Source organism: Haliotis rufescens, unplaced genomic scaffold (assembly GCF_023055435.1).
Source record: "Haliotis rufescens isolate VD_foot unplaced genomic scaffold, xgHalRufe1.0.p SCAF_8, whole genome shotgun sequence".
NCBI classification, from domain to species: domain Eukaryota; kingdom Metazoa; phylum Mollusca; class Gastropoda; order Lepetellida; family Haliotidae; genus Haliotis; species Haliotis rufescens.
Window position 1 is genome coordinate 21,018,009 of NW_025964372.1, and position 25,241 is coordinate 21,043,249.

General features: G+C 45.1%; 1 protein-coding gene across 2 annotated transcripts; it reads left to right on the plus strand.

The window, feature by feature from the left end:
• Positions 1 to 24,880, plus strand: LOC124114173. 2 transcript variants are annotated; one of them, XM_046474748.2, is made up of 5 exons: positions 1 to 98; positions 4,977 to 5,605; positions 16,198 to 16,384; positions 23,105 to 23,319; positions 24,037 to 24,880. In XM_046474748.2, exons 2-5 carry the CDS (start codon positions 5,492 to 5,494, stop codon positions 24,205 to 24,207), a joined length of 687 nt encoding a protein of 228 aa, XP_046330704.1. In that variant the 5' UTR covers positions 1 to 98; positions 4,977 to 5,491; the 3' UTR covers positions 24,208 to 24,880. The 2 variants fall into 2 exon arrangements, with proteins under 2 accessions (XP_046330704.1, XP_046330703.1); XM_046474747.2 differs by having other exon boundaries at positions 42 to 119.
• Positions 24,881 to 25,241: the final 361 nt, after the last annotated feature.

The window sequence follows — 25,241 nt, forward strand, 5'->3', positions numbered from 1 at the left end:
ACCGCGAGTCCTGTCATGATGAGAGGTGGATGATTTGGCGGCCGAAGCGCGGACCGAGGGCCGGACAGTTGGACAGACAGACGGACGGACATAGGCACGTGAGTACACCGGCCGCCTTGGTATGTATACATGTGTATGCTTGTGTATCTGTGTATATGGTCGCTTACGTTGTGGATGTACGTCGTGTCCGCTGTAATGTGAAGGCCAGGGGAAACCTGTTCACAGACAGATGCAGGGACAGAGGGTCGACCACTGCTCAGTTACTCCGCACCCTGACAGCCATCTCTACCTGACACACACACGCGCACTCACGCACGCAGACACACACACATACACACACATGCTCAATTGTTTGGTTATAGAGAAGGAGTCATTGTCTAGATTCAGATAAAACGAAATGTTTGAATAGGTCAACCCCTTCGCCGATGGAAGCCATTACATCCCTGATGACGTACATCGCTGAAATTCACTCCTGGGTATCTGTTTTACAACTGGCACAGCAAAGTGAAAGACCCCATGTCCATGCGTCCACGCAACCACCGGATACCCGTTCTACAACTGATACAGCAAAGTGAAAGACCCAATGTCCATGCGTCCACGCAACCACCGGATACCCGTTCTACAACTGATACAGCAAAGTGAAAGACCCCATGTCCATGCGTCCACGCAACAAATATTGATACCCGTTCTACAACTGATACAGCAAAGTGAAAGATCCCATGTCCATGCGTCCACGCAACCACCGGATACCCGTTCTACAACTGATACAGCAAAGTGAAAGACCCCATGCGTCCACGCAACCACCGGATACCCGTTCTACAACTGATACAGCAAAGTGAAAGATCCCATGTCCATGCGTCCACGCAACAAATATTGATACCCGTTCTACAACTGATACAGCAAAGTGAAAGATCCCATGTCCATGCGTCGACGCAACAAATATTGATACCCGTTCTACAACTGATACAGCAAAGTGAAAGATCCCATGTCCATGCGTCCACGCAACCACCGGATACCCGTTCCACAACTGATACAGCAAAGTGAAAGACCCCATGTCCATGCGTCCACGCAACCACCGGATACCCGTTCTACAACTGATACAGCAAAGTGAAAGATCCCATGTCCATGCGTCCACGCAACAAATATTGATACCCGTTCTACAACTGATACAGCAAAGTGAAAGATCCCATGTCCATGCGTCGACGCAACCACCGGATACCCGTTCTACAACTGATACAGCAGAGTGAAAGACCCCATGTCCATGCGTCCACGCAACCACTGGATACCCGTTCTACAACTGATACAGCAAAGTGAAAGATCCCATGTCCATGCGTCCACGCAACAAATATTGATACCCGTTCTACAACTGATACAGCAAAGTGAAAGATCCCATGCCCATGCGTCCACGCAACAAATATTGATACCCGTTCTACAACTGATACAGCAAAGTGAAAGATCCCATGTCCATGCGTCCACGCAACAAATATTGATACCCGTTCTACAACTGATACAGCAAAGTGAAAGATCCCATGTCCATGCGTCCACGCAACCACCGGATACCCGTTCTACAACTGATACAGCAAAGTGAAAGACCCCATGTCCATGCGTCCACGCAACCACCGGATACCCGTTCTACAACTGATACAGCAAAGTGAAAGATCCCATGTCCATGCGTCCACGCAACAAATATTGATACCCGTTCTACAACTGATACAGCAAAGTGAAAGATCCCATGTCCATGCGTCGACGCAACAAATATTGATACCCGTTCTACAACTGGCGCAGTTAAGTGAAAGATCCCATGTCCTTGCCTCCACGCAACCACCGGATACCCGTTCTACAACTGGCACAGGAAAGTGAAAGACCCCATGTCCATGCGTCCACGCAACCACCGGATACCCGTTCTACATCTAGCATAGGAAAATCAAACACTCTTTATCTTATCTCTATGTCAGAATGATGAGATCTGAGTGGTTCACGGGATCTTGATAAAATACGATGAACTCGCCTAGGAGGGAATAAATCCTGAGCGGGAGAATAAATCCCTTATACCCCGCCACGAAGAACACTAGCTGCACGTGAATTTCTGACTGGGAGAATAAATCCCTTATACCCCGCTTCGAAGCAAAAAGCCTCACGCCTCACGTGAAAAGCACGCGACATAGCACAACCTAACCTCAGCTGAATCGGACAGCTGTTTTCAATCAATTTTGAATTTGTTTTAATTCTTTCACAATGGCAGATAAAAACATGTCGGTAAGATCCGTTCGTTGTTGCAGTATCACTCGGTTTCCGGCTCATGGTATAAAAGCTAACCGCGATAATAATATGCATCAAAGCAACCACGGGATAGCCGTTCTGCAACTGGCTCACTCGGGTGCATGGGCCAAACGCACCTCGAAACAAGCAACAGCCACATATCGTTCAGATGGAAATAGTCGTCAGAGAGAATCTGCCCTGCTGCGTGATCAGGCGTGGCTAAGTGTCGCCAAACGGGGACTGTGCTGACAATTACAACTAACAAGACGCCTCCTGTCGTCAGCCCAACGCAGTGTCGCACGTCTAGCGTAATAGTGCAATCTCGCCAGTCACTGGGTGTGAGATGAGTGTCTATCCCTGCTGTGTCTCCACAGCAAAACACAGTCCAAACACATACGTATCAAACGTATCACTTTCTATATGTCTAGTTATCACCTTCTGTATGTATATTTATCACCTACTTTATCTGTATAGCTATCACCTTCTATATGTAGAGTTATCACCTATTTGTATATATATCACCATCTGTATGTATAGTTATCACCTTCTGTATGTATAGTTATCACCTTCTATATGCATAGTTATCATCTATCTGTATAGTTATCACCTTCTGTATGTATAGTTATCACCTTCTATATGCATAGTTATCATCATTCTGTATAGTTATCACCTTCTGTATGAATAGTTATCACCTTCTGTATGTATAGTTATCACCTTCTGTATGTAGTTATCACCTATTTGTATAGATATCACCTTCTGTCTATATAGTTATCATTTCTATATGTGTAGCTATCACCTTCTGTATGTATAGTTATCACCTTCTATATGTATGGTTATCACCTTCTATATGTATAGTTATCACCTTCTATATGTATAGCTATCACCTTCTATATGTATAGTTATCACCTTCTATATGTATAGTTATCACCTTCTATATGTATAGCTATCACCTTCTGTATGTATAGTTATCACCTTCTATATGTATAGTTATCACCTTCTATATGTATAGTTATCACCTTCTATATGTATAGCTATCACCTTCTGTATGTATAGTTATCACCTTCTATATGTATAGCTATCACCTTCTGTATGTATAGTTATCACCTTCTATATGTATAGTTATCACCTTCTATATGTATAGCTATCACCTTCTGTATGTATAGTTATCACCTTCTATATGTATAGCTATCACCTTCTATATGTATAGCTATCACCTTCTGTATGTATAGTTATCACCTTCTATATGTATAGCTATCACCTTCTGTATGTATAGTTATCACCTTCTATATGTATAGTTATCACCTTCTATATGTATAGCTATCACCTTCTGTATGTATAGTTATCACCTTCTATATGCATAGTTATCACCTTCTGTATGTATAGTTATCACCTTCTATATGTATAGTTATCACCTTCTATATGTATAGTTATCACCTTCTATATGTATAGTTATCACCTTCTATATGTATAGTTATCACCTTCTATTTGTATAGTTATCACCTTCTATGTGTATAGTTATCACCTTCTATATGTATAGTTATCACCTTCTATATGTATAGTTATCACCTTCTATATGTATAGTTATCACCTTCTATATGTATAGTTATCACCTTCTATGTGTATAGTTATCACCTTCTGTATGTATAGTTATCACCTTCTATTTGTATAGTTATCACCTATATGTTTTGTCTACTCGAATCCTCGACGGATAATCTACTCCCGGTAGTCACTACTATTTTTTAACATTTTGCAGTTACGTATGATCTTTCGCAGGACTCTTGTATTGTAGACGTGCAAACATCGTTGCAGTTTGCAGGTTCACAGCACTACTAATAAACAAAACATTATGTCAAAAGATCATCCCAAAATTCATCGCGGCGTCTACTTACGACCTTGAACTTCGTGATTTAGGCCTAAATGAGAGTAGCTTCCCTTAGATCAAGTGGACAGTCGTTAGAAATCGGTGGCCTCTTGTCAAGCTATGTAATTTGTATGACACGAATTGAACACATGGCGTAGTTTATGAAGTCACATAGCCAACATGATCGACATGGCTCGATGAATCGATCGTTTCACGGGCTCCCGCGACCGCGATGCACGGTGCAAACACCGAGTTTGAAACTTGATTTTCCGTTGACGGCATATGTTTTCAGCTTAGGGATGTTTGTATATAAATGCTGTTGTGAACATGATTTTAGAATCGGCATCATCGTTTGTCATTAATAGAAGAAAGCTACGCACGTCATTGCCGGGTTGCACACGAACCTTGCGAGAACAGGCTGGCCGAATGATTGGTGGTACGAATGTTGTATTCGTACGCCAACCGTAGGCTTATACATGTTCCAGCAAAGCATTTTTTTTCAACGTTGAATTTCGATAATGATTAAGTGAGCCATAAATAAATTACGACACCCGTTCCGTTTTGCATTTCGAAACATATGAAACTTGCTTTCGCCTGTTAACTGGCTTAGTAACCCATATTTATCACATGCATGTGTGTTTTCGAAGTCATTATTTGTTCAGGGAACACTTCTGTCAACTTTTCTGGGAATATATGCTTGCCTCATAGCAATGGTCGTGTTTATTGTGTATAGTGTGTCCTACTGCGTCTCAGCAAATGATCTACTAAACCCTCGCGCGTGATGAATACAGAGGACGTTATTCAATGTGTGTGACATGAATATGGAATCTACCATAATCACTGTTTGTGTTTCCAGGCGTACATGCCCCCCATCAGTGACTACGTCCCCTCCATCAGATGACCGGACATCGGACATGCGACATTACCACGAGGATATCTACTCAAACATCCGTTAATTTGTTATAATAGCGTGTAATTGTGGCGCACTAGCGACAGAGCAGGAGGCTGCTGGCCAACTCAGTCTAGATCCATCACTTGGCGACAATTAGCCGACTGATAGTAACCCCTCAATATCTCTTGCACTACTTGTGTGTATCACTACTCTGTGAATGAAAGTGTCCCGTCACTCATTCTGTAGCTTGCCTCCGCCCCCGCACTTGCCGCCCCGCGCGTGCTCACTCATTCATTGGTTGGAGGAAGCACGCGAGCTCCGGTTTTTGTCATATTAATTGTTAAAGGCGAAATAAAGATGTTGAAATGACATAAAAATAAACACAGGCTTGAGTCAGAGCCAAGCGTTCACAGCTGACCGTTTTGTATATAAGGCGGGAGTGTAAAGGAGACAGCAGACAGTACGACTGACAAACAGACATGGATCTGATTCAAGTAATATGCGTGTTCCTACTAAGCCTGATCTGCACGTGCAGGGGGAGGGCGTGGCCGTTCACTGACCGGATCAACTTCGTGGGGCCGGACCCAGCCGAGGTGAGACTTGACATTCTTAAAATAAACTTCTAGAACCAATACTACTTTTCATCAAATAAAGTTGCTTTATAAAACCGATTTCAATACATAACGCTGTAAATATGTTTCTTCAGTAAATGTTGTCTGTGTGTCGCGCTTCATTATGAAAAGAAATATTCAGAATATGCCAACCCCCCTCTTTTGAAGTTGATGATATATTTCATATCTGCGTACATCCCACCTCTCCCCTCCTAGCTGTCCAAGTCAGGGCCTCGACGCTGTGTTCTTGTAAAGGATTTGTTTGGAATTAATTACCACAAACATTTTCGTCACCCTCACTCTTACTAAACCAACTATGCCAAGTGTGACTGATATTCTCGGTTGTCACGGTGTCACGCGGAAAGAGAGATGCTTCATCAACAGTCATTGACCCATGGCATGGGGCGACGCTGCGTATGCCTTCTGTGTCTGTGTGTCTACGGGTATCTTGGTATTGTGTTTTGGGACACAACCTTGCTTTGTCTTGAGCTGAAAATGGTTATGTATATTGTCTGTAGTCAAACGTACGAAAGTTGGTGGAAAGCTATTCAAGATGTGTGTTTTACCGCTCCCTGACGAAACCATCCCCAGAGGGGTATCTTAGCACACATCACAGAGGGATACGTCGGCATTACAAAGTCGCAATATATCCCAAATATATCATCATGTTTTAGTCGAGTTTTGTAGATTCTGTAAAGCCCACAACGTATGTTTTAGTCCAGTTTTGTAGTTTTTGTAAAGCCCACAACGTATGTTCAGTCCAGTTTTGTAGTTTTTGTAAAGCCCACATACGTATGTTTAGTCCAGTTTTGTAGTTTGTTAAAGCCCACAACGTATGTTTAGTCCAGTTTTGTAGTTTTTGTAAAGCCCACATACGTATGTTTAGTCCAGTTTTGTAGTTTTTGTAAAGCCCACATACGTATGTTTCAGTCCAGTTTTGTAGTTTTTGTAAATCACATATACGTATGTTTAAGTCCAGTTTTGTAGTTTATGTAAAGCCCACAACGTATGTTTAGTCCAGTATTGTAGTTTTTGTAAAGGCCACATACGTATGTTAAGTCCAGTTTTGTAGTTTTTGTAAAGCCCACAACGTATGTTTAGTCCAGTTTTGTAGTTTTTGTAAAGCCCACAACGTATGTTGAATCCAGTTTTGTAGTTTTTGTAAAGCCCACATACGTATGTTTAGTCCAGTTTTGTAGTTTTTGTAAAGCCCACATACGTATGTTTAGTCCAGTTTTGTAGTTTTTGTAAATCACATATACGTATGTTTAGTCCAGTTTTGTAGTTTTTGTAAAGCCCACAACGTATGTTTAGTCCAGTTTTGTAGTTTTTGTAAAGCCCACAACGTATGTTTAGTCCAGTTTTGTAGTTTTTGTAAAGCCCACAACGTATGTTTAGTCCAGTTTTGTAGTTTTTGTAAAGCCCACAACGTATGTTTAGTCCAGTTTTGTAGTTTTTGTAAAGCCCACAACGTTTGTTTTGTCCAGTTTTGTAGTTTTTGTAAAGCCCACATACGTATGTTTAGTCCAGTTTTGTAGTTTTTGTAAAGCCCACATACGTATGTTTAGTCCAGTTTTGTAGTTTTTGTAAATCACATATACGTATGTTTTAGTCCAGTATTGTAGATTCTGTAAAGCCCACACGTGTATGTTTTAGGGAGTAGATTCAGAAAGCAGCAAAGTGAAAATAGCGTTGAACAGTTTTCCCCTTCAAAGAGTCATGCCAAACATCAGTTATACATGTTCTATCGTTTAGATAGATTATATCAATCGGAGATGTTGTATTAGTTACACAAAACTTCGGAAACAAGTTACGCCTTTTATATGTAATGGCGTGTAAATCCCCGTGATTATTGCTTGTTTAGCAACGTGGTGGAGAACTCTGGATTCACAATGCTAATGCCTTCTCAAATATTCACTTTCAAACAGAAACAGTCACAGTATTGTTCCTATGCTCATGAAGCATGTGATGTAACCAGGGTTATAAATCCCCCTCCATGCGCAGGTTGCACATGACGTATGCCAACATGCAGCACCATCTGTCAATGGCGGGTCTGCCGTCACTGCAAAGCGCAAAGTCCAAGCGTCAACCTAGGATTTACTGCGACCCCCCTCCCTGCATACAAAGTGAGGCTATGTCGCCCCCCGCAACCACCCCCTTGCACACAAAGTCAATATTTGCCGCCCGCACCCTAGTTGAGGGATAACCAGGGTGTTTTACAAGGGGCCGATAAGACAAAGTCTGACGAAGTTATGCCGCCATTACATCAGGGCGGAACTATGAGATCTATCCGATCCTTGACGAAGACTTAGTGTCTATCCCTATACCCTGATTGCGGGACGGGATTATGAGATATATCCCGTTCTTCACGAAGTGTCTCTCATACCCTGATTGCGGGACGGGATTATGAGATATATCCCGTTCTTCACGAAGTGTCTCTCATACCCTGATTGCAGGACGGGATTATGAGATATATCCCATCTTTTACAGAGTACCGCTCCCTACTCTGATTGCGGGGCGGGATTATGAGATATATCCCATCTTTTACAGAGTATCTCTCCCTACTCTGATTGCGGGACGAGACTATGAGATATATCCCGTTCTTCACGAAGTGTCTCTCATACCCTGATTGCGGGACGGGATTATGAGATATATCCCGTCCTTCACTAAGTGTCTCTCCTACCCTGATTGCAGGACGGGATTATGAGATATATCCCGTTCTTCACGAAGTGTCTCTCCTACCCTGATTGCAGGACGGGATTATGAGATATATCCCATCTTATACAGAGTACCGCTCCCTACTCTGATTGCTGGACGTGATTATGAGATATATCCCATCTTTTACAGAGTATTCCTCCCTACTCTGATTGCGGGACGTGATTATGAGAGATATCCCATCTTTTACAGAGTACCGCTCCCTACTCTGATTGCAGGACGGGATTAGGAGATATATCCCATCTTTTACAGAGTATCTCTCCCTACCCTGATTGCTTGATGAGATTATGAGATATATCCCATCTTATACAGAGTACCGCTCCCTACTCTGATTGCTGGACGGGATTATGAGATATATCCCATCTTTTACAGAGTATATCTTCCTACCCTGATTGCTGGACGGGATTATGAGATATATCCCATCTTATACAGAGTACCGCTCCCTACCCTGATTGCGGGACGTGACCATGAGATATATCCCATCTTTCAAGAAGTGTCTCTCCTACCCTGATTGCAGGATGAGATTATTAGATATATCCCATCTTATACAGAGTACCGCTCCCTACTCTGACTGCGGGACGGGATTATGAGATATATCCCATCTTTTACAGAGTATCTCTCCCTACTCTGATTGCGGGACGAGACTATGAGATATATCCCGTTCTTCACGAAGTGTCTCTCATACCCTGATTGCGGGACGGGATTATGAGATATATCCCGTCCTTCACTAAGTGTCTCTCCTACCCTGATTGCAGGACGGGATTATGAGATATATCCCATCTTATACAGAGTACCGCTCCCTACCCTGATTGCAGGACGGGATTATGAGATATATCCCGTTCTTAATGAAGTGTCTCTCCTACCCTGATTGCAGGACGGGATTATGAGATATATCCCATCTTATACAGAGTACCGCTCCCTACCCTGATTGCTGGACGGGATTAGGAGATATATCCCATCTTATACAGAGTACCGCTCCCTACCCTGATTGCGGGACGTGACCATGAGATATATCCCATCTTTCAAGAAGTGTCTCTCCCTACTCTGATTGCGGGACGTGACCATGAGATATATCCCATCTTTCAAGAAGTGTCTCTCCCTGCCCTGATTGCAGGACGGGATAATTGGACAGGAGCCGGGCCTGGGACACCAGACGCAGCTCGATAGTAAATACTTCTTCCGCTCGCCCCGGAAGTGTCCCATTCGCCATATTGTGACCACCCTCTCCTCCCACAAGCCTTGCCCACTCAACACACCACTTGACACGGCGTAATACCGAGTGTGTACATTTAGCAACATATCGGACGGAAAATATTTCATTTCATTTCCGAATACTTGTTGATTCTTACACACCACCTTGTCCGCCCATAGTGCGAAAAATACAACTACCGCATGTGTCAGAGAGTGCACCATGCGTCGTCCTCGTAGTGGGCTCCTTACAGCTTACCTGGGCTTGCTGCATCTGCTACAGGCAGGACGCCATGTTTACTGCTACATCTGCTACAGGCAGGACGCCATGATTACTGCTGCAGTTTCTACAGGCAGGACGCCATGATTACTGCTGCAGTTTCTACAGGCAGGACGCCATGTTTACTGCTGCAGTTTCTACAGGCAGGACGCCATGTTTGCTGCATCTGCTACAGGCAGGACGCCATGTTTGCTGCATCTGCTACATGCAGGATGCCATGTTTACTGCATCTGCTACAGACAGGACGTCATGTTTGCTGCATCTGCTACAGGCAGGACGCCATGTTTGCTGCATCTGCTACAGGCAGGACGCCATGTTTTACTGCTATAGTTTCTACAGGCAGGACGCCATGTTTGCTGCATCTGCTACAGACAGGACGCCATGTTTGCTGCATCTGCTACAGGCAGGACGCCATGTTTGCTGCATCTGCTACAGGCAGGACGCCATGTTTGCTGCATCTGCTACAGGCAGGCCGCCATGTTTTACTGCTATAGTTTCTACAGGCAGGACGCCATGTTTGCTGCATCTGCTACATGCAGGATGCCATGTTTACTGCATCTGCTACAGACAGGACGTCATGTTTGCTGCATCTGCTACAGGCAGGACGCCATGTTTGCTGCATCTGCTACAGGCAGGACGCCATGTTTTACTGCTATAGTTTCTACAGGCAGGACGCCATGTTTGCTGCATCTGCTACAGACAGGACGCCATGTTTGCTGCATCTGCTACAGGCAGGACGCCATGTTTGCTGCATCTGCTACAGGCAGGACGCCATGTTTGCTGCATCTGCTACAGGCAGGCCGCCATGTTTGCTGCATCTGCCACAGACAGGACGCCATGTTTACTGCATCTGCTACAGGCAGGACGCCATGTTTGCTGCATCTGCTACAGGCAGGCCGCCATGTTTTACTGCTATAGTATCTACATGCAGGACGCCATGTTTACTGCATCTGCTACAGGCAGGACGCCATGTTTGCTGCATCTGCTACAGGCAGGACGCCATGTTTTACTGCTATAGTTTCTACAGGCAGGACGCCATGTTTGCTGCATCTGCTACATGCAGGCCGCCATGTTTTACTGCTATAGTTTCTACAGGCAGGACGCCATGTTTGCTGCATCTGCTACATGCAGGATGCCATGTTTTACTGCTATAGTTTCTACAGGCAGGACGTCATGTTTGCTGCATCTGCTACAGGCAGGACGCCATGTTTGCTGCATCTGCTACATGCAGGCCGCCATGTTTTACTGCTATAGTTTCTACAGGCAGGACGCCATGTTTGCTGCATCTGCTACAGACAGGACGTCAGGTTTACTGCATCTGCTACAGACAGGACGTCAGGTTTACTGCATCTGCTACAGGCAGGACGTCAGGTTTACTGCATCTTATAGGCAGGACGTCAGGTTTACTGCATCTGTTACAGGCAGAACGTCAGGTTTACTGCATCTGCTACAGACAGGACGTCAGGTTTACTGCATCTGCTACAGGCAGGACGTCAGGTTTACTGCATCTGTTACAGGCAGAACGTCAGGTTTACTGCATCTGCTACAGGCAGGACGTCAGTTTAACTGCATCTGCTACAGACATGACGTGTTAACTGCATCTGCTACAGTCCGAACGTCCGGTTTACTGCATCTGCTACAGGCAGAACGTCAGGGTAACTGCATCTGCTAAAGGCAGAACGTCAGGTTTACTGCATCTGCTACAGACATGACGTGTTAACTGCATCTGCTACAGTCAGAACGTCAGGTTTACTACATCTGCTACAGACATGACGTTATAACTGCATCTGCTACAGGCAGAACGTCAAATTTACTGCATCTGCTACAGACATGACGTGTTAACTGCATCTGCTACAGTCAGAACGTCAGGTTTACTGCATCTGCTGCAGACAGAACGTCAGTTTTACTGCATCTGCTACAGGCAGAACGTCAGGTTTACTGCATCTGCTACAGACAGGATGTCCTTTTTACTGCAGTTTCTACAGGCAGGATGTCCTTTTTACTGCCGTTTCTTCAGGCAGGACGCCACGTTAACTACATATTTACTGCAATTGATACAGGGGGGACTTTGTTAACTAAAGTTGTTTGACGCACAATAACTTGCGTACCACATGCGGAATAGGTTGTGTCTAATGCAAAAGCTCACGATGACATATCAGGCCTATTTCACACAACGTTAGCACTTCAACATTGTCTGACAATAAACATAAGCCATAGTTCCGTACTCCTGTACTTTAATATTGCATTGTTAAGCCATCACAAAGAAATCCTACACACAGGCAAGCGTTTTTTTTGGTGACACCTCACACAACCGTCATTTGTGTCAGGCTCCCAAAGTGTTACAGTTTAAACTACAAAAGCAATTATGGACGTCATTACGACATGTTAATTGTAAAATAACATAATCAATGTGACCAGAGCAGATTTAATTGTAGTCAGTATTCTAATAATGTAACGTTACGCCGCCAGATTGGCGTCGTTAGCTCACCGACTACAAGACGAGACGGGTTATTTAGGGTTTAGGATATCTAGTTCATCCCGACGGGGAACCGGATCCTTTTGATGATGGCGTTAATTAATCATCTCTGTAGCTAGGGACTGATTACCATTGTTTCAGTTTCCGCGATGTGGCGACGTTAAATCACGCCATTCAACTGCAAGTAATCATATTCTTTTACCAAGCGACACAACTGACCACAAACTGAAGTAGGATCTCTGGTCTAACTATCGCAAGATATCTGGTCTAGCTGAAGTAGGATATCTGGCCTAATTGAAGTAAGATATATCTGATATAACTAAAAAGGGCTTCTGGTTTAACTGAAGTAGGATATATATACTAACCGAAATAATATCTCTTGTCTAACGTGAAATCCTTGATGCGTTCTTCGCGTTTTGGAAGTGTCAATTTGAATCACTCAGTTTTACAAAATGAAATGTCAATGTTTGAACGTAAAGCAGACTAATTGTTTGGCAAAATATCTATGGAAAAGTATGCCGCCATCTTGGATGAAGATAAGATAAACTTACGACGGGTATGGGGCTATCTTAGATTTACGACAATCTTAAGATACCTTAGGGCTACGATAGTTTCGAAAATATGCTACGATAGCCTACGATTTCCTTACGATAAATTTACGATAATTTTAGGGCTATGGTCGTTTCGAAAATCTAGGCCCTGGTCGTCACGGAAGCAGGATCAAACTGACATAGCACAGCTGGTATAACTGAAAAAAGGTTTCTGGTTTGACTGCAGTAGTATCTTTGGTCTAACTGTCTAGAGCAGGGTCTCGTTTCTAACAGAAACTGGGTCTAACTTAAACAGGCCTGTGTGTTTAGCCAGTTCTCCTCATTAGCTGTATTGAGCTGCTGGCCCAGTAGAGTGGGCAATACGTGCAGCTAAGCTCCTGAATATGGGGGTATTGAGAAACTGTCTAACGCGCGATTGACGATGAATCCGCTGACAATCCATTAATACACTCACTTGCTGAGTACAGCGACTTGGTGAATGAAAGGACGTATTGATGAAATAGTCAATCTGATCGATCGACAAACGTCTGCCCTCTCTGTGTTGTCTGGCTGTCTCGCTACATCTGTATCCAAACACAAGCCCCTCTGTGTTGTACTTCTGTCACTGGGGTGCATATCTCTGCACCTGTACCCCAGCACATGTCAGCCCACCCCCTACCCCCACGACTTGTCCTGCTGTCACTCGGGGACATGTGTCCCTGCACCTGTACACCAACAAATGTCAGGCTGACTGCCACTCCCGGTTTAATGCCGGTTTAAAGTGCCAGACAGCTGAGATACCACGCCGCAATGAATACCCCGACCAGTTTTATCCCGTTAATGATGAGGGCCAGGCAGGGAACCATCTGTTAACCTCTTTTGGTATGACGCGGCGGAGGATCGATTCCCCGAATACCCGCTGCCCGGGCAGACGCTCTGTCCACACGACCACGGAGCGAGATAAGGTCAGTGAGTTGGACAGTAGTTCCGTTATCTCACGGAGTGATGCGGGTGGTAGACATATACCACTGAGAAAACCGACGTGCAGGAGTAAGGTGCTGACAAACCCAGAGTATTCGAATTCATGATTTGTTTGTTTGTTTGTTTGTTGTTTAACGCCGCACTCAGCAATATTCCAGCTATATCACGGCGATCTGTAAATAAACGAGTCTGGACCAGACAATCCAGTGATTGACATCATAAGCATCGATCCACGCAATTGGGATACGTCGAACTCATGAACACAGCATTAGAAATCATGAACACGGCATTCGAAATCATGATCACAGGATATCCACACACACACACACAAAAACCCACTACACCACACTCACGCACGCACACACACAAACAAACGCACACACACACACGCACGCACACACACACACACACACACACACACACACCAGACAATCCAGTGATTGACATCATGAGCATCGATCCACGCAATTGGGATTAATGAAATGCTTCAACCAAGTCTGCGAGCCTGACCAACCGATCCCGTTAGTCGCCTCTTACGACAAACAAATTCGCCTTTTACGGCAAGCATGGGTTGCTGAAGACCTATTCAATCCCGGATCTTCACTCGTCATTATTCATTGGGTCACGTTCAGTTCTATTTCCAGTAGTAGAATGGCGATATCCGTGTTTTGTCTTACTTCTTCATTATTTATTACGTTCGTGACCAAGTCATAGTAAGATCTACCATAGATACAGGAGTACTACGAGAATCTGCCACGCGCTTCAGTCTCACCATTCAACATCGTCAATGCATTATCTGAATATGGGGATTCAATACACCATCGTCAGTGGATAGTCTGAATATCAGATTCAATATCTGAGCCCCAGTGGATAGACAGAATATGGAGATTCGGTTTCTGATTGTCAATCTGTAGTTTCATCGTCAGGCATTTAATTCCGTCATTACATTTTCGTCCTGTGTGATCTGTGTCAGTGGGGAATATGCCTTCTAGATGACTATAGTGCAAGAGTCACCGTGTCCCGCCCACCCCGGTTCCTGACACAGACCTACTTTTCAGTCTCCTCGCCACTGCTAGTTCTGGGTCGGATGTCTCTGGAGAAATCACGTCCAAATACGCCCCCATTGCCAATCAGTTCACAAGTAATTAATTATTAACTCCATGACGATCGTTTTGGGCCGAGTAATTAACCCTTGATTGGTGCATCCCGGTCTTTCTGCCGCCAGAGGGCGCTGGGGACAAGAACCGAGACACCCGCATGACCGGTTACCATTGTTCTGATGACATGAAACTACAGTGACAACTTGGTTATAAGACGTAAACTGTAGTTGCGCAATCACTACAATAAATAATCTCAGCTGGAAACCGCTAAGTACGTAGGTTTCCATACATCCATCCAATGCATACTTCCAACCGATACATCTTGCCACCCAACCGACCATGCACTTCATGCCACCGACCCTCCACACCCTGCATTCCACCCGCCATGCCCTGCTATCCATCCGCTACTCACTGCCTGCTAAAACCCGCTATCCACCCGTCACATCCTGCTATCCACCCGTCACATACTGCTATCCCACCGTCACAACCTGCTGTCCACCCGTCACACCCTGCTATCCACCCGTCACACCCTGCTATCCACCCGTCACACCCTGCTATCAACCAGTCACAACCTGCTATCAACCCGCCACACCCTGCTATCTACCCGCCACAACCTTCTATCCACCCGTCACACCCTGCTATCCACCCGTCACACCCTGCTATCAACCCGCCACACCCTGCTATCAACCCTCCACAACCTGCTATCCACCCGTCACACCCTGCTATCAACCCGCTACATCCTGCTATCGACCCTTCACACCCTGCTATCCACCCGTCACAACCTGCTATCTACCCGTCACACCCTGCTATCCACCCGTCACACCCTGCTATCCACCCGCCACACCCTGCTATCAACCCGTCACACCCTGCTATCCACCCGTCACACCCTGCTATCAACCCGCCACACACTGCTATCAACCCGCCACACCCTGCTATCAACCCGCCACAACCTGCTATCCATTCGCTACACGCCTTTCCTCACCTATGCCCTGCATTCCTTGCGCTTCACCCTGATATCTACCCGCCACACCCTGCTATCAACCCGCCACAACCTGCTATCCACCCGCCACACCCTGCTATCAACTCGCCACACCCTGCTATCAACCCTCCACAACCTGCTATCAACCCGCCACAACCTGCTATCCATTCGCTACACGCCTTTCCTCCCCTATTCCCTGCCTTCCTTTCGCTTCATCCGTAAATCTACCCGTACCCGCCACATCACGCTTTACATCCGCTACAAACTGCTATCAACCCGTTGTAAGTGCATGTGTCCTTCTGCTAATATTTTCGAACTCTTGCAGCAACTGCCGCGATGTCCCCGGGAGAACAAGCCCTGCAAGGTTTTGGTGCGTGAATACTTTGGCAACGGGACGTTGAAGCAGGAGACCCGTAGCGGCAGCATGTGTCTGTGTGAAGGCGGCACGTGCCCGACTGAGTGGGACCATAACCCGGAGAGATCCGTCACCAGATTCCTCCGCACACCACGCGGTAAGTTTGACCCATCACTAGATTCCAGCACGCACGTGTTAAGTAAGCTCGTCGCCATGTCATGACCATATTCCAGTACGCACGTGTTAAGTAAGCTCGTCACCATGTCATGACCATATTCCAGCACACGAGTGTTAAGTAAGCTCGTCACCATACTACATGACACACGTGTTAAGGAAGCTCGTCACCATATCCATCACTATATACCATGACACACGTGTTAAGTAAGCTCGTCACCATGTCATGACCATATTCCAGCACGCACGTGTTAAGTAAGCTCGTCACCATGTCATGACCATATTCCAGTACGCACGTGTTAAGTAAGCTCGTCACCATGTCATGACCATATTCCAGCACACACGTGTTAAGTAAGCTCATCACCATAATCCATGACACACGTGTTAAGTAAGCTCGTCACCATAATCCATGACACACGTGTTAAGGAAGCTCGTCACCATATCCATCACTATATACCATGACACACGTGTTAAGTAAGCTCGTCACCATAATCCATGACACACGTGTTAAGGAAGCTCGTCACCATATCCATCACTATATACCATGACACACGTGTTAAGTAAGCTCGTCACCATGTCATGACCATATTCCACCACACACGTGTTAAGTAAGCTCGTCACCATGTCATGACCATATTCCAGCACACACGTGTTAAGTAAGCTCGTCACCATAATCCATGACACACGTGTTAAGGAAGCTCGTCACCATATCCATCACTATATACCATGACACACGTGTTAAGTAAGCTCGTCACCATAATCCATGACACACGTGTTAAGGAAGCTCGTCACCATATCCATCACTATATACCATGACACACGTGTTAAGTAAGCTCGTCACCATGTCATGACCATATTCCAGTACGCACGTGTTAAGTAAGCTCGTCACCATGTCATGACCATATTCCAGCACACACGTGTTAAGTAAGCTCGTCACCATATTCCATGACACACGTGTTAAGGAAGCTCGTCACCATATCCATTACTGTATTCCATGACACACGTGTTAAGTAAGCTCGTCACCATGTCATGACCATATTCCAGTACGCACGTGTTAAGTAAGCTCGTCACCATGTCATGACCATATTCCAGCACGCACGTTTTAAGTAAGCTCGTTACAATATCCATGACCATATTCCAGCACGCACGTGTTAGGTAAGCTCGTCACCATGTCATGACCATATTCCAGCACGCACGTGTTAAGTAAGCTCGTCACCATATCCATCACTATATTCCAGCACGCAAGTGTTAGGTAAGCTCGTCACAATATCCATGACCATATTCCACCACACACGTGTTAAGTAAGCTCGTCCCCACATTCCACCACTAAACGTGTAAAGTAAAACCCGTCTTTATATACCACCATTAACGTGCTAAGTGATCTAGGTGATATGTTAGACACCTCAACAGTTGCCGTAAGTCATGCATGTTCTTTAATCTAGATGTCGACAATGTCAACACTGCAATAGAGACGAGCACAGTGGTCGATATTTTGAAGAACAATCAGTTGTTATCCCACAACACCAGGCACAGGTTGACACGATGAACGATATTTATAGTATAATGGGTAGGTTTCTCGGCAGGATAAAGACAACGGATAAAACGGTGTTGGTCAGGTAGTAGCTAGTCTACTACTTTCAGTGTTTACAAAGAAACATGGCGTTGCCTTTGCATATCGAAGATAGAGTCAGAATTGACCATCGGGGATCTGGACATATTATTGAATCATGTCAAAATAATTGTCTAAAATATCGAAAATCAGTGAATACAACTTTAAAGACATAAATTGCGAAGCGATGTTAGCGAGAAGGCCAGCGGGATCAGTTTCCATATCTGAGACTGTGCTTAAAGAATGTATGGTATGACTCTATATTATCGCGGTCTCTATCGTGGTATCGGTAAATCTCGCAATCCACACCCCCTGTTGACTGTTTATTTATGCAAATCTTAGCACGATATTTCATCGTTTGATCGAATACAGGACAGACATACACGTTAACTTTTTTTATTATAGTTTCTGGGATGTTTTTGAAGTTGGGATTTCCCCTACATCTATTCGAAATTGACGAAATTAAGCGAAGTCCCTTGGCCCCACCAAGGTCGTACGTACACTGATTATGCGTATTCCAAAAGAGGAAGTGATGTAAATAACATAATCCACACGTATCACACCACAAAATAGCCACACCGCGATAATATAGAGTTGTCCGCCCTTGAGTCGCTAATACCAGGTAAAGAACTCGGTAAAGAAAATCAGCATCGATCAATCCTAATTAATGTGTTATAAAAATTAACAAGGAACAAGAAACATTTTGCGTATGACCATATTTGTAATAGGTCTGTAAGCGTGCGCCATTACGAAATTAACTACCGCGATAATATAGCGTACCATCCTATAGATTTGTGCAAGTTGGGGGTCTTTTCCCGAATTTAAAACAGTCGTATTTGGTCGTAATGTTTTACCTTGTTTCGCTTTGTCTCTGTGTGTGTGTGTGTGTGGGGGGGGGGGGGGGGGGGGGGGGGGGGGGGGGATCTAAACGAACGCGACGTCTCATAAACGAGAGTAGCCTCCCTTTAGCAAAGGGCAGTTACTCTGGCGGGCGAACCAATGGATTGCCGCGAAAGGCGATCACTGACGTTGAAAAGTTATGTGTTGGCAATTGTGTTTTTTTGCCTTAAAGTAGTTACGCCACTGTCTACAAAAGCAATTTTCAGTTTAACTACATTAACTGTCCGACTGGCTAATCACTGACCATGTCACGTGAAATATCAATGCGCACATTCCAGTAAATTTGCAATGTCTGGGTATTTTTTGTGAAAGATGAGAATACCGTTTTCGACAATGTTAATTAAGAATGACATTATATGATAAAGAGGTTGTCACGCTTGTGTGTATTGGAATAGTAAACATCCTTTATTAGGAATAAAGCCTCGCTAAATACAATGTCATTAATACAGGATATTTACCATCCCAACTCGCTTGATAACGTCTATTATTTCTATAATATGTATTATGTTGGGCGTCAGCTGTATGAAACGGCTTGACAATGCTGGGTGTCTGTCTGACGTCAACTGTATGTGAGACAGACACCGGTGATGTGTACAATATTGGGTGTCTGTCTGACGTCAACTGTTTGTGAGACAGACACCTGGTGATATGTACGATGTTGGGTGTCTGTCTGACGTCAACTGTATGTGAGACAGACACCGAGTCATATGTACAATGCTGGGTGTCTGTCTGACGTCAACTGTATGTGAGACAGACACCGGGTGATATGTACAATGCTGGGTGTCTGTCTGACGTCAGCTGTATGTGAGACAGATACCGTATGTACAATGCTGGGTGTCTGTCTGACGTCAACTGTATGTGAGACAGACACCGGGTGATATGTACAATGCTGGGTGTCTGTCTGACGTCAGCTGTATGTGAGACAGACACCGGGTGATATGTACAATGTTGGGTGCCTGTCTGACATCAGCTGTATGCGAGACAGGCACCGGGCGATGTGTACAATGTTGGGTGTCTGTCTGACGTCAGCTGTATGTGAGACAGACACCGAGTGATATGTACAATGTTGGGTGTCTGTCTGACGTCAGCTGTATGTGAGACAGATACCGTATGTACAATGTTGGGTGTCTGTCTGACGTCAGCTGTATGTGAGACAGATACCGTGTGTAAAATTATGGGTGTCTATCTGACGTCAGCTGTATGTGAGACAGACACCGGGTGATATGTACAATGTTGGGTATCTATCTGACGTCAGCTGTATGTGAGACAGATACCGTATGTACAATGTTGGGTGTCTGTCTGACGTCAGCTGTATGTGAGACAGATACCGTATGTAAACTTATGGGTGTCTGTCTGACGTCAGCTGTACGTGAGACAGATACCGTATGTAAAATTATGGGTGTCTATCTGACGTCAGCTGTATGTGAGACAGACACCGGGTGATATGTACAATGTCGGGTGTCTGTCTGACGTCAGCTGTATGTGAGACAGACACCGGGTGATGTGTACAATGTTGGGTGTCTGACGTCAACTGTATGTGAGACAGACACCGGGTGATATGTACAATGTCGGGTGTCTGACGTCAGCTGTATGTGAGACAGACACCGGGTGATATGTACAATGCTGGGTGTCTGACATCAGCTGTATGTGAGACAGACACCGGGTGATATGTACAATGTTGGGTGTCTGTCTGACGTCAGCTGTATGTGAGACAGACACCGGGTGATATGTACAATGTTGGGTGTCTATCTGATGTCAACTGTATGTGAGACAGACACTGGGTGATATGTACAATGTTGGGTGTCTGTCTGACGTCAGCTGTATGTGAGACAGATACCGTATGTACAATGTCGGGTGTCTGTCTGACGTCAGCTGTATGTGAGACAGACACCGTATGTACAATGTTGGGTGTCTATCTGACGTCAGCTGTATGTGAGACAGATACCGTATGTACAATGTTGGGTGTCTGTCTGACGTCAGCTGTATGTGAGACAGACACCCGGTGATATGTACAATGTTGGGTGTCTATCTGACGTCAACTGTATGTGAGACAGACACTGGGTGATATGTACAATGTTGGGTGTCTGTCTGACGTCAGCTGTATGTGAGACAGATACCGTATGTACAATGTCGGGTGTCTGTCTGACGTCAGCTGTATGTGAGACAGACACCGGATGATATGTACAATGTTGGGTGTCTGTCTGACGTCAACTGTATGTGAGACAGACACCGGGTGATATGTACAATGTTGGGTGTCTGTCTGACGTCAGCTGTATGTGAGACAGACACCGGGTGATATGTACAATGTTGGGTGTCTATCTGACGTCAACTGTATGTGAGACAGACACCGGGTGATATGTACAGTGTTGGGTGTCTGTCTGACGTCAGCTGTATGTGAGACAGATACCGTATGTACAATGTTGGGTGTCTATCTGACGTCAGCTGTATGTGAGACAGATACCGTATGTACAATGTTGGGTGTCTGTCTGACGTCAGCTGTATGTGAGACAGATACCGTATGTACAATGTTGGGTGTCTGTCTGACGTCAACTGTATGCGAGACAGACACCGGGTGATCTGTGCAATGTTGGGTGTCTGTCTGATGTCAGCTGTATGTGAGACAGACACCTGGTGATATGTACAATGTCGGGTGTCTGTCTGACGTCAACTGTATGTGAGTCAGATACCGGGTGATATGTACAATGTCGGGTGTCTGTTTGACGTCAATTTGTTACAGACAATTGTACACATTAAACGACCATGTTGATCTTGCGTGTGACGTCATGTATATTTGTCAGAGGGACTGATGTTCCTCTCCCCGGTGTTAGAATACTTAACTGCTGACAGTAAGAGGTCAAGGGTTATCATCCGGGTCTCCAGGAGATTGATGTGGCTAATGCTATTGACAAAGGTATTAGTGTCGTATCGATGTGCGGACATTTGAGGGCCCTGGGTAAACGGTCGACCGGCCTCTTTCGGCGCCAAGAGCTGGCCGCCATTATCTCTAGTATTCGCCATCCCCCGACAATTCCCATTGACACTGACCTTGTCAGTAGTTGGGCAAGGCCGCAGCGTGTTATTGCCCTTGTGGGGAGGGAGATCAGCCACAAGTGTGTTGTCGCTTTCGCTAATTGTGGCAGTTTTCTGATTAATTCTAATGAGAGAAGTGCAATGACATATCACAATAACAATTGTTAAAGCAGAGACCATATAATAGATCTATTATATGGTCTCCGGTTAAAGATGGTATAATTCGTTATGTCTCCCGGTTCTCATACCCGGGTGTCCGATAGCCAGGTCGCTGTGTGGTTTAAACCCAGATCACACTGCCGGCGAGATGTTTGACCCAGGTCAACACAAAGTCGGCGTGTTGTTTAAACTCAGATAACACAATGTCGGTGTTTTGTCTAAAAAACCCAGATAACACACTGTTGCCGTCTTGTTTAAACCCAGATTACGCAATGTCGTTGGCGTGTTGTATAAACCCAGATAATACACGGTCGGCGTGTTGTTTAAATCCTAAATAGGAAACAGTCGGCGAGTTGTTTATACCAAGATAACACACTGTCGGCGTGTTGTTTTAAACCCAGGAAAAACGCTGTCAGCGTGTTGATTAAACCAAGATAACACAATGTCTGCGTGTTGGTAAACCAAGATAACACTGTCGCCGTGTTGTTAAACCAAGATAACACACTGTCGCCGTGTTGTTAAAACAAGATAACACAATGTCGCTGTGTTGTTAAACCAAGATAACATTGTCGCCGTGTTGTTTAAGCCCAGATAACAAACTGTCGCCGTGTTGTTTAACCCAGATAACACACTGTCGCCGTGTTGTTAAACCAATATAAAATTGTCGCCGTGTTGTTTAAGCCCAGATAACAAACTGTCGCCGTGTTGTTTAAGCCAAGATAACACAATGTCTCCGTGTAGTATAAACCAAGATAACACTGTCGCCGTGTTGTTAAATAGGACCGCGTAGTGTTTTCCTTGGGCCACGTTCACTGTGTGGTGTGGTCTAATATTATTTATACGGTGTTGACTGAGGCAGTTTGTACCGATCTTGTGGAAGAGTAGCTTAGTTTAATAGATACGTGTGTATAGTGGTGAAAATGTCATCTTTTCTGACATTATTAGAACCAATAGTTATTAGACAAATGTTTTGGGTAGGCTGAAGTCACGTGGCCTATTTTGCAGGCTCGGAGACAACGTTACAGCTCAAGTTCTGTCAGACAGTCCACGCCGAGCGAATCTGTCAGCCCCACGAGGTAGCACTATCGCTCAAGGGTAGATCCATTCTGCCTTCGGAAGTGACATCAATCAACTGCAGGTGCTCGGACAACCGGCCTCTGCATCTCCAGAGTGTACTGTATGAAAGTTACGAAAGGCACGAGAACTTCGTGTGTTCTATGGTACGTGTGGTCTATTTCTTGGCTAAATTTGATAATTATACTGATTACAAAATAACGGAACATATCGCCATAACAGAATGTTGACTGCTGCATGCAACGTCGGGTTTTCATCATTGTAACCAAAGTGAGTTGGGTTTAACGCCGCTTTAAGCAGTATTCCAGTTATATCAGCTTAATGTGGGAGGAAAGCCCGAAGTGATGCAGGTCTCAGATGTTTATCGCTTTCGTGAAACCCACGGGCACGGGTATGGTGCTGAAAAACCTAGAAACTTAAACGGGGCGAACAGGGATTTGAACCCACTATCACAGGTTTCTGCCGTGCCCAAGGGACGCAACTCTGCACAGCGCATTGCGGCGCCTCAGACGACTGGGCCACCCGTGCCGAGGTGCCTTGTGTAACAAGCACTGAAAACAACCAAACACTGTGGTCAATTTGTAAAATGCCTACGCGGGATTGTGGATAATTGAATTGGAAATATATACATTGTGAATTTATTCAAAGCAGGACTCTGTTTTATGGTGTAATGTGAAATATTTTGTCTACTTATGAAAGAAATCGGGTGTGTTATTTAAAGACGCCTTGAAACAAGCGTTTACGTTTGGACAGTTTCGCTACAATAATGATTGGCGGGTTGGGGTTAACAGGCGGGTTGGTGTTGGGTTTTGGGGCCATGTTTATGCCCAGGGTTTTCTTGATTGACTTTGTTTTGTCCACAGCCGGACTGTGCCCATCCCTCGCGAGGCAGCGCCACCTGTCAGCTCAACTTCCGGAACTCCACACGACGTGAGAGCCGGGTGTTGTGCAAGTGCCCGGAAAACAAGCAATGCTCCTCACAGCGCAGCCACGGTTCCGAGTATACGTTTGGGTACTGCTTGACGTCGATGTGAGGAGTCCAAGCGAACTGCGGCGATGACCACCTTGCCCGGTTGTGTCCAGGCATATATTCTTGGGTTCTTATGCTGGTGTATACACAGCTTTTCCCCCCGAGATGGAGGAACTGTTTTCAGTATTCGTTGTATAATATTTATTATCATTATAATGCCATTGTACGTCACGGCTTAAGGTTTGTCAATGGACACCTACAGCACCTGATATACACCCAATATCTGACCTTCCTATTGGTTGTGAGTTGATGACATCACATTGAGCGATCACGTGACATGTCAGTGCTCCTGATCCGACATCAGCCACGCCCATACGTCATTTACGTCCGCTCTTCGCTAAAGTCTGGAATCCAGAATTTGACCTTTTTTAGAAGTAAGGTAATGTACAATGGTTAACCCCTCAATGGGGAGTTAGTCACAGATGGCGATTGCTACACTTTGTCCCGAGTGTCATGTGACATGATACGTCACTGCCGCCATGTTGTCCCCTTCGTACAGGGAGATGGGGACAGTTGTGTATGTGTGGGGCGTTACCTACTCAGTTGTGTATAAATAATTCGTTGTAGTTGTATGATCCTATTCCTGTCTAAAACGTGGCGTCATATGATGTCCCCCGCGTACATCTACTATCTTGACGTATAGTTATGTCCTCATTAAAGACATTCATTCCAAGTTAGTCAGTGTTGCGTCGTATTTGGTGGAGACTGGGGTGCCAGTCGTACTGTTAGACATGTAGGATTTTGGTTTGGTTGGTTTGTTGTTTTACGCCACACTCAGCAGTATTCCAGCTATATGACGGCGGTCTGTAAATAATCCAGTCTGGGCCCCGTTCCTCACAGCGATCTTAGCGCTACGACGATCGTAAACCTATGTTAAAGTATGGGACTTAAGAACACCTTGGTGCTAAGATCGCTTTGTGGAACGGGGCCCTGGACCAGACAATCCAGTGATTGCTATCACGAGCATCGATCCACGCAATTGGGATATGATGACATTCATCAACCAAGTAAGCGAGCCTGACCACCCGGTCCCGTTCG

Coding starts and splice junctions, on each gene's coding strand:
- LOC124114173 (XM_046474748.2), top strand. CDS start 5,492: ATGGATCTGATTCAAGTAATATGCGTGTTCCTACTAAGCCTGATCTGC. Junction 5,606..16,197: donor TGGGGCCGGACCCAGCCGAG/GTGAGACTTGAC, acceptor GAACTCTTGCAG/CAACTGCCGCGATGTCCCCG. Junction 23,320..24,036: donor AGAACTTCGTGTGTTCTATG/GTACGTGTGGTC, acceptor TTTTGTCCACAG/CCGGACTGTGCCCATCCCTC.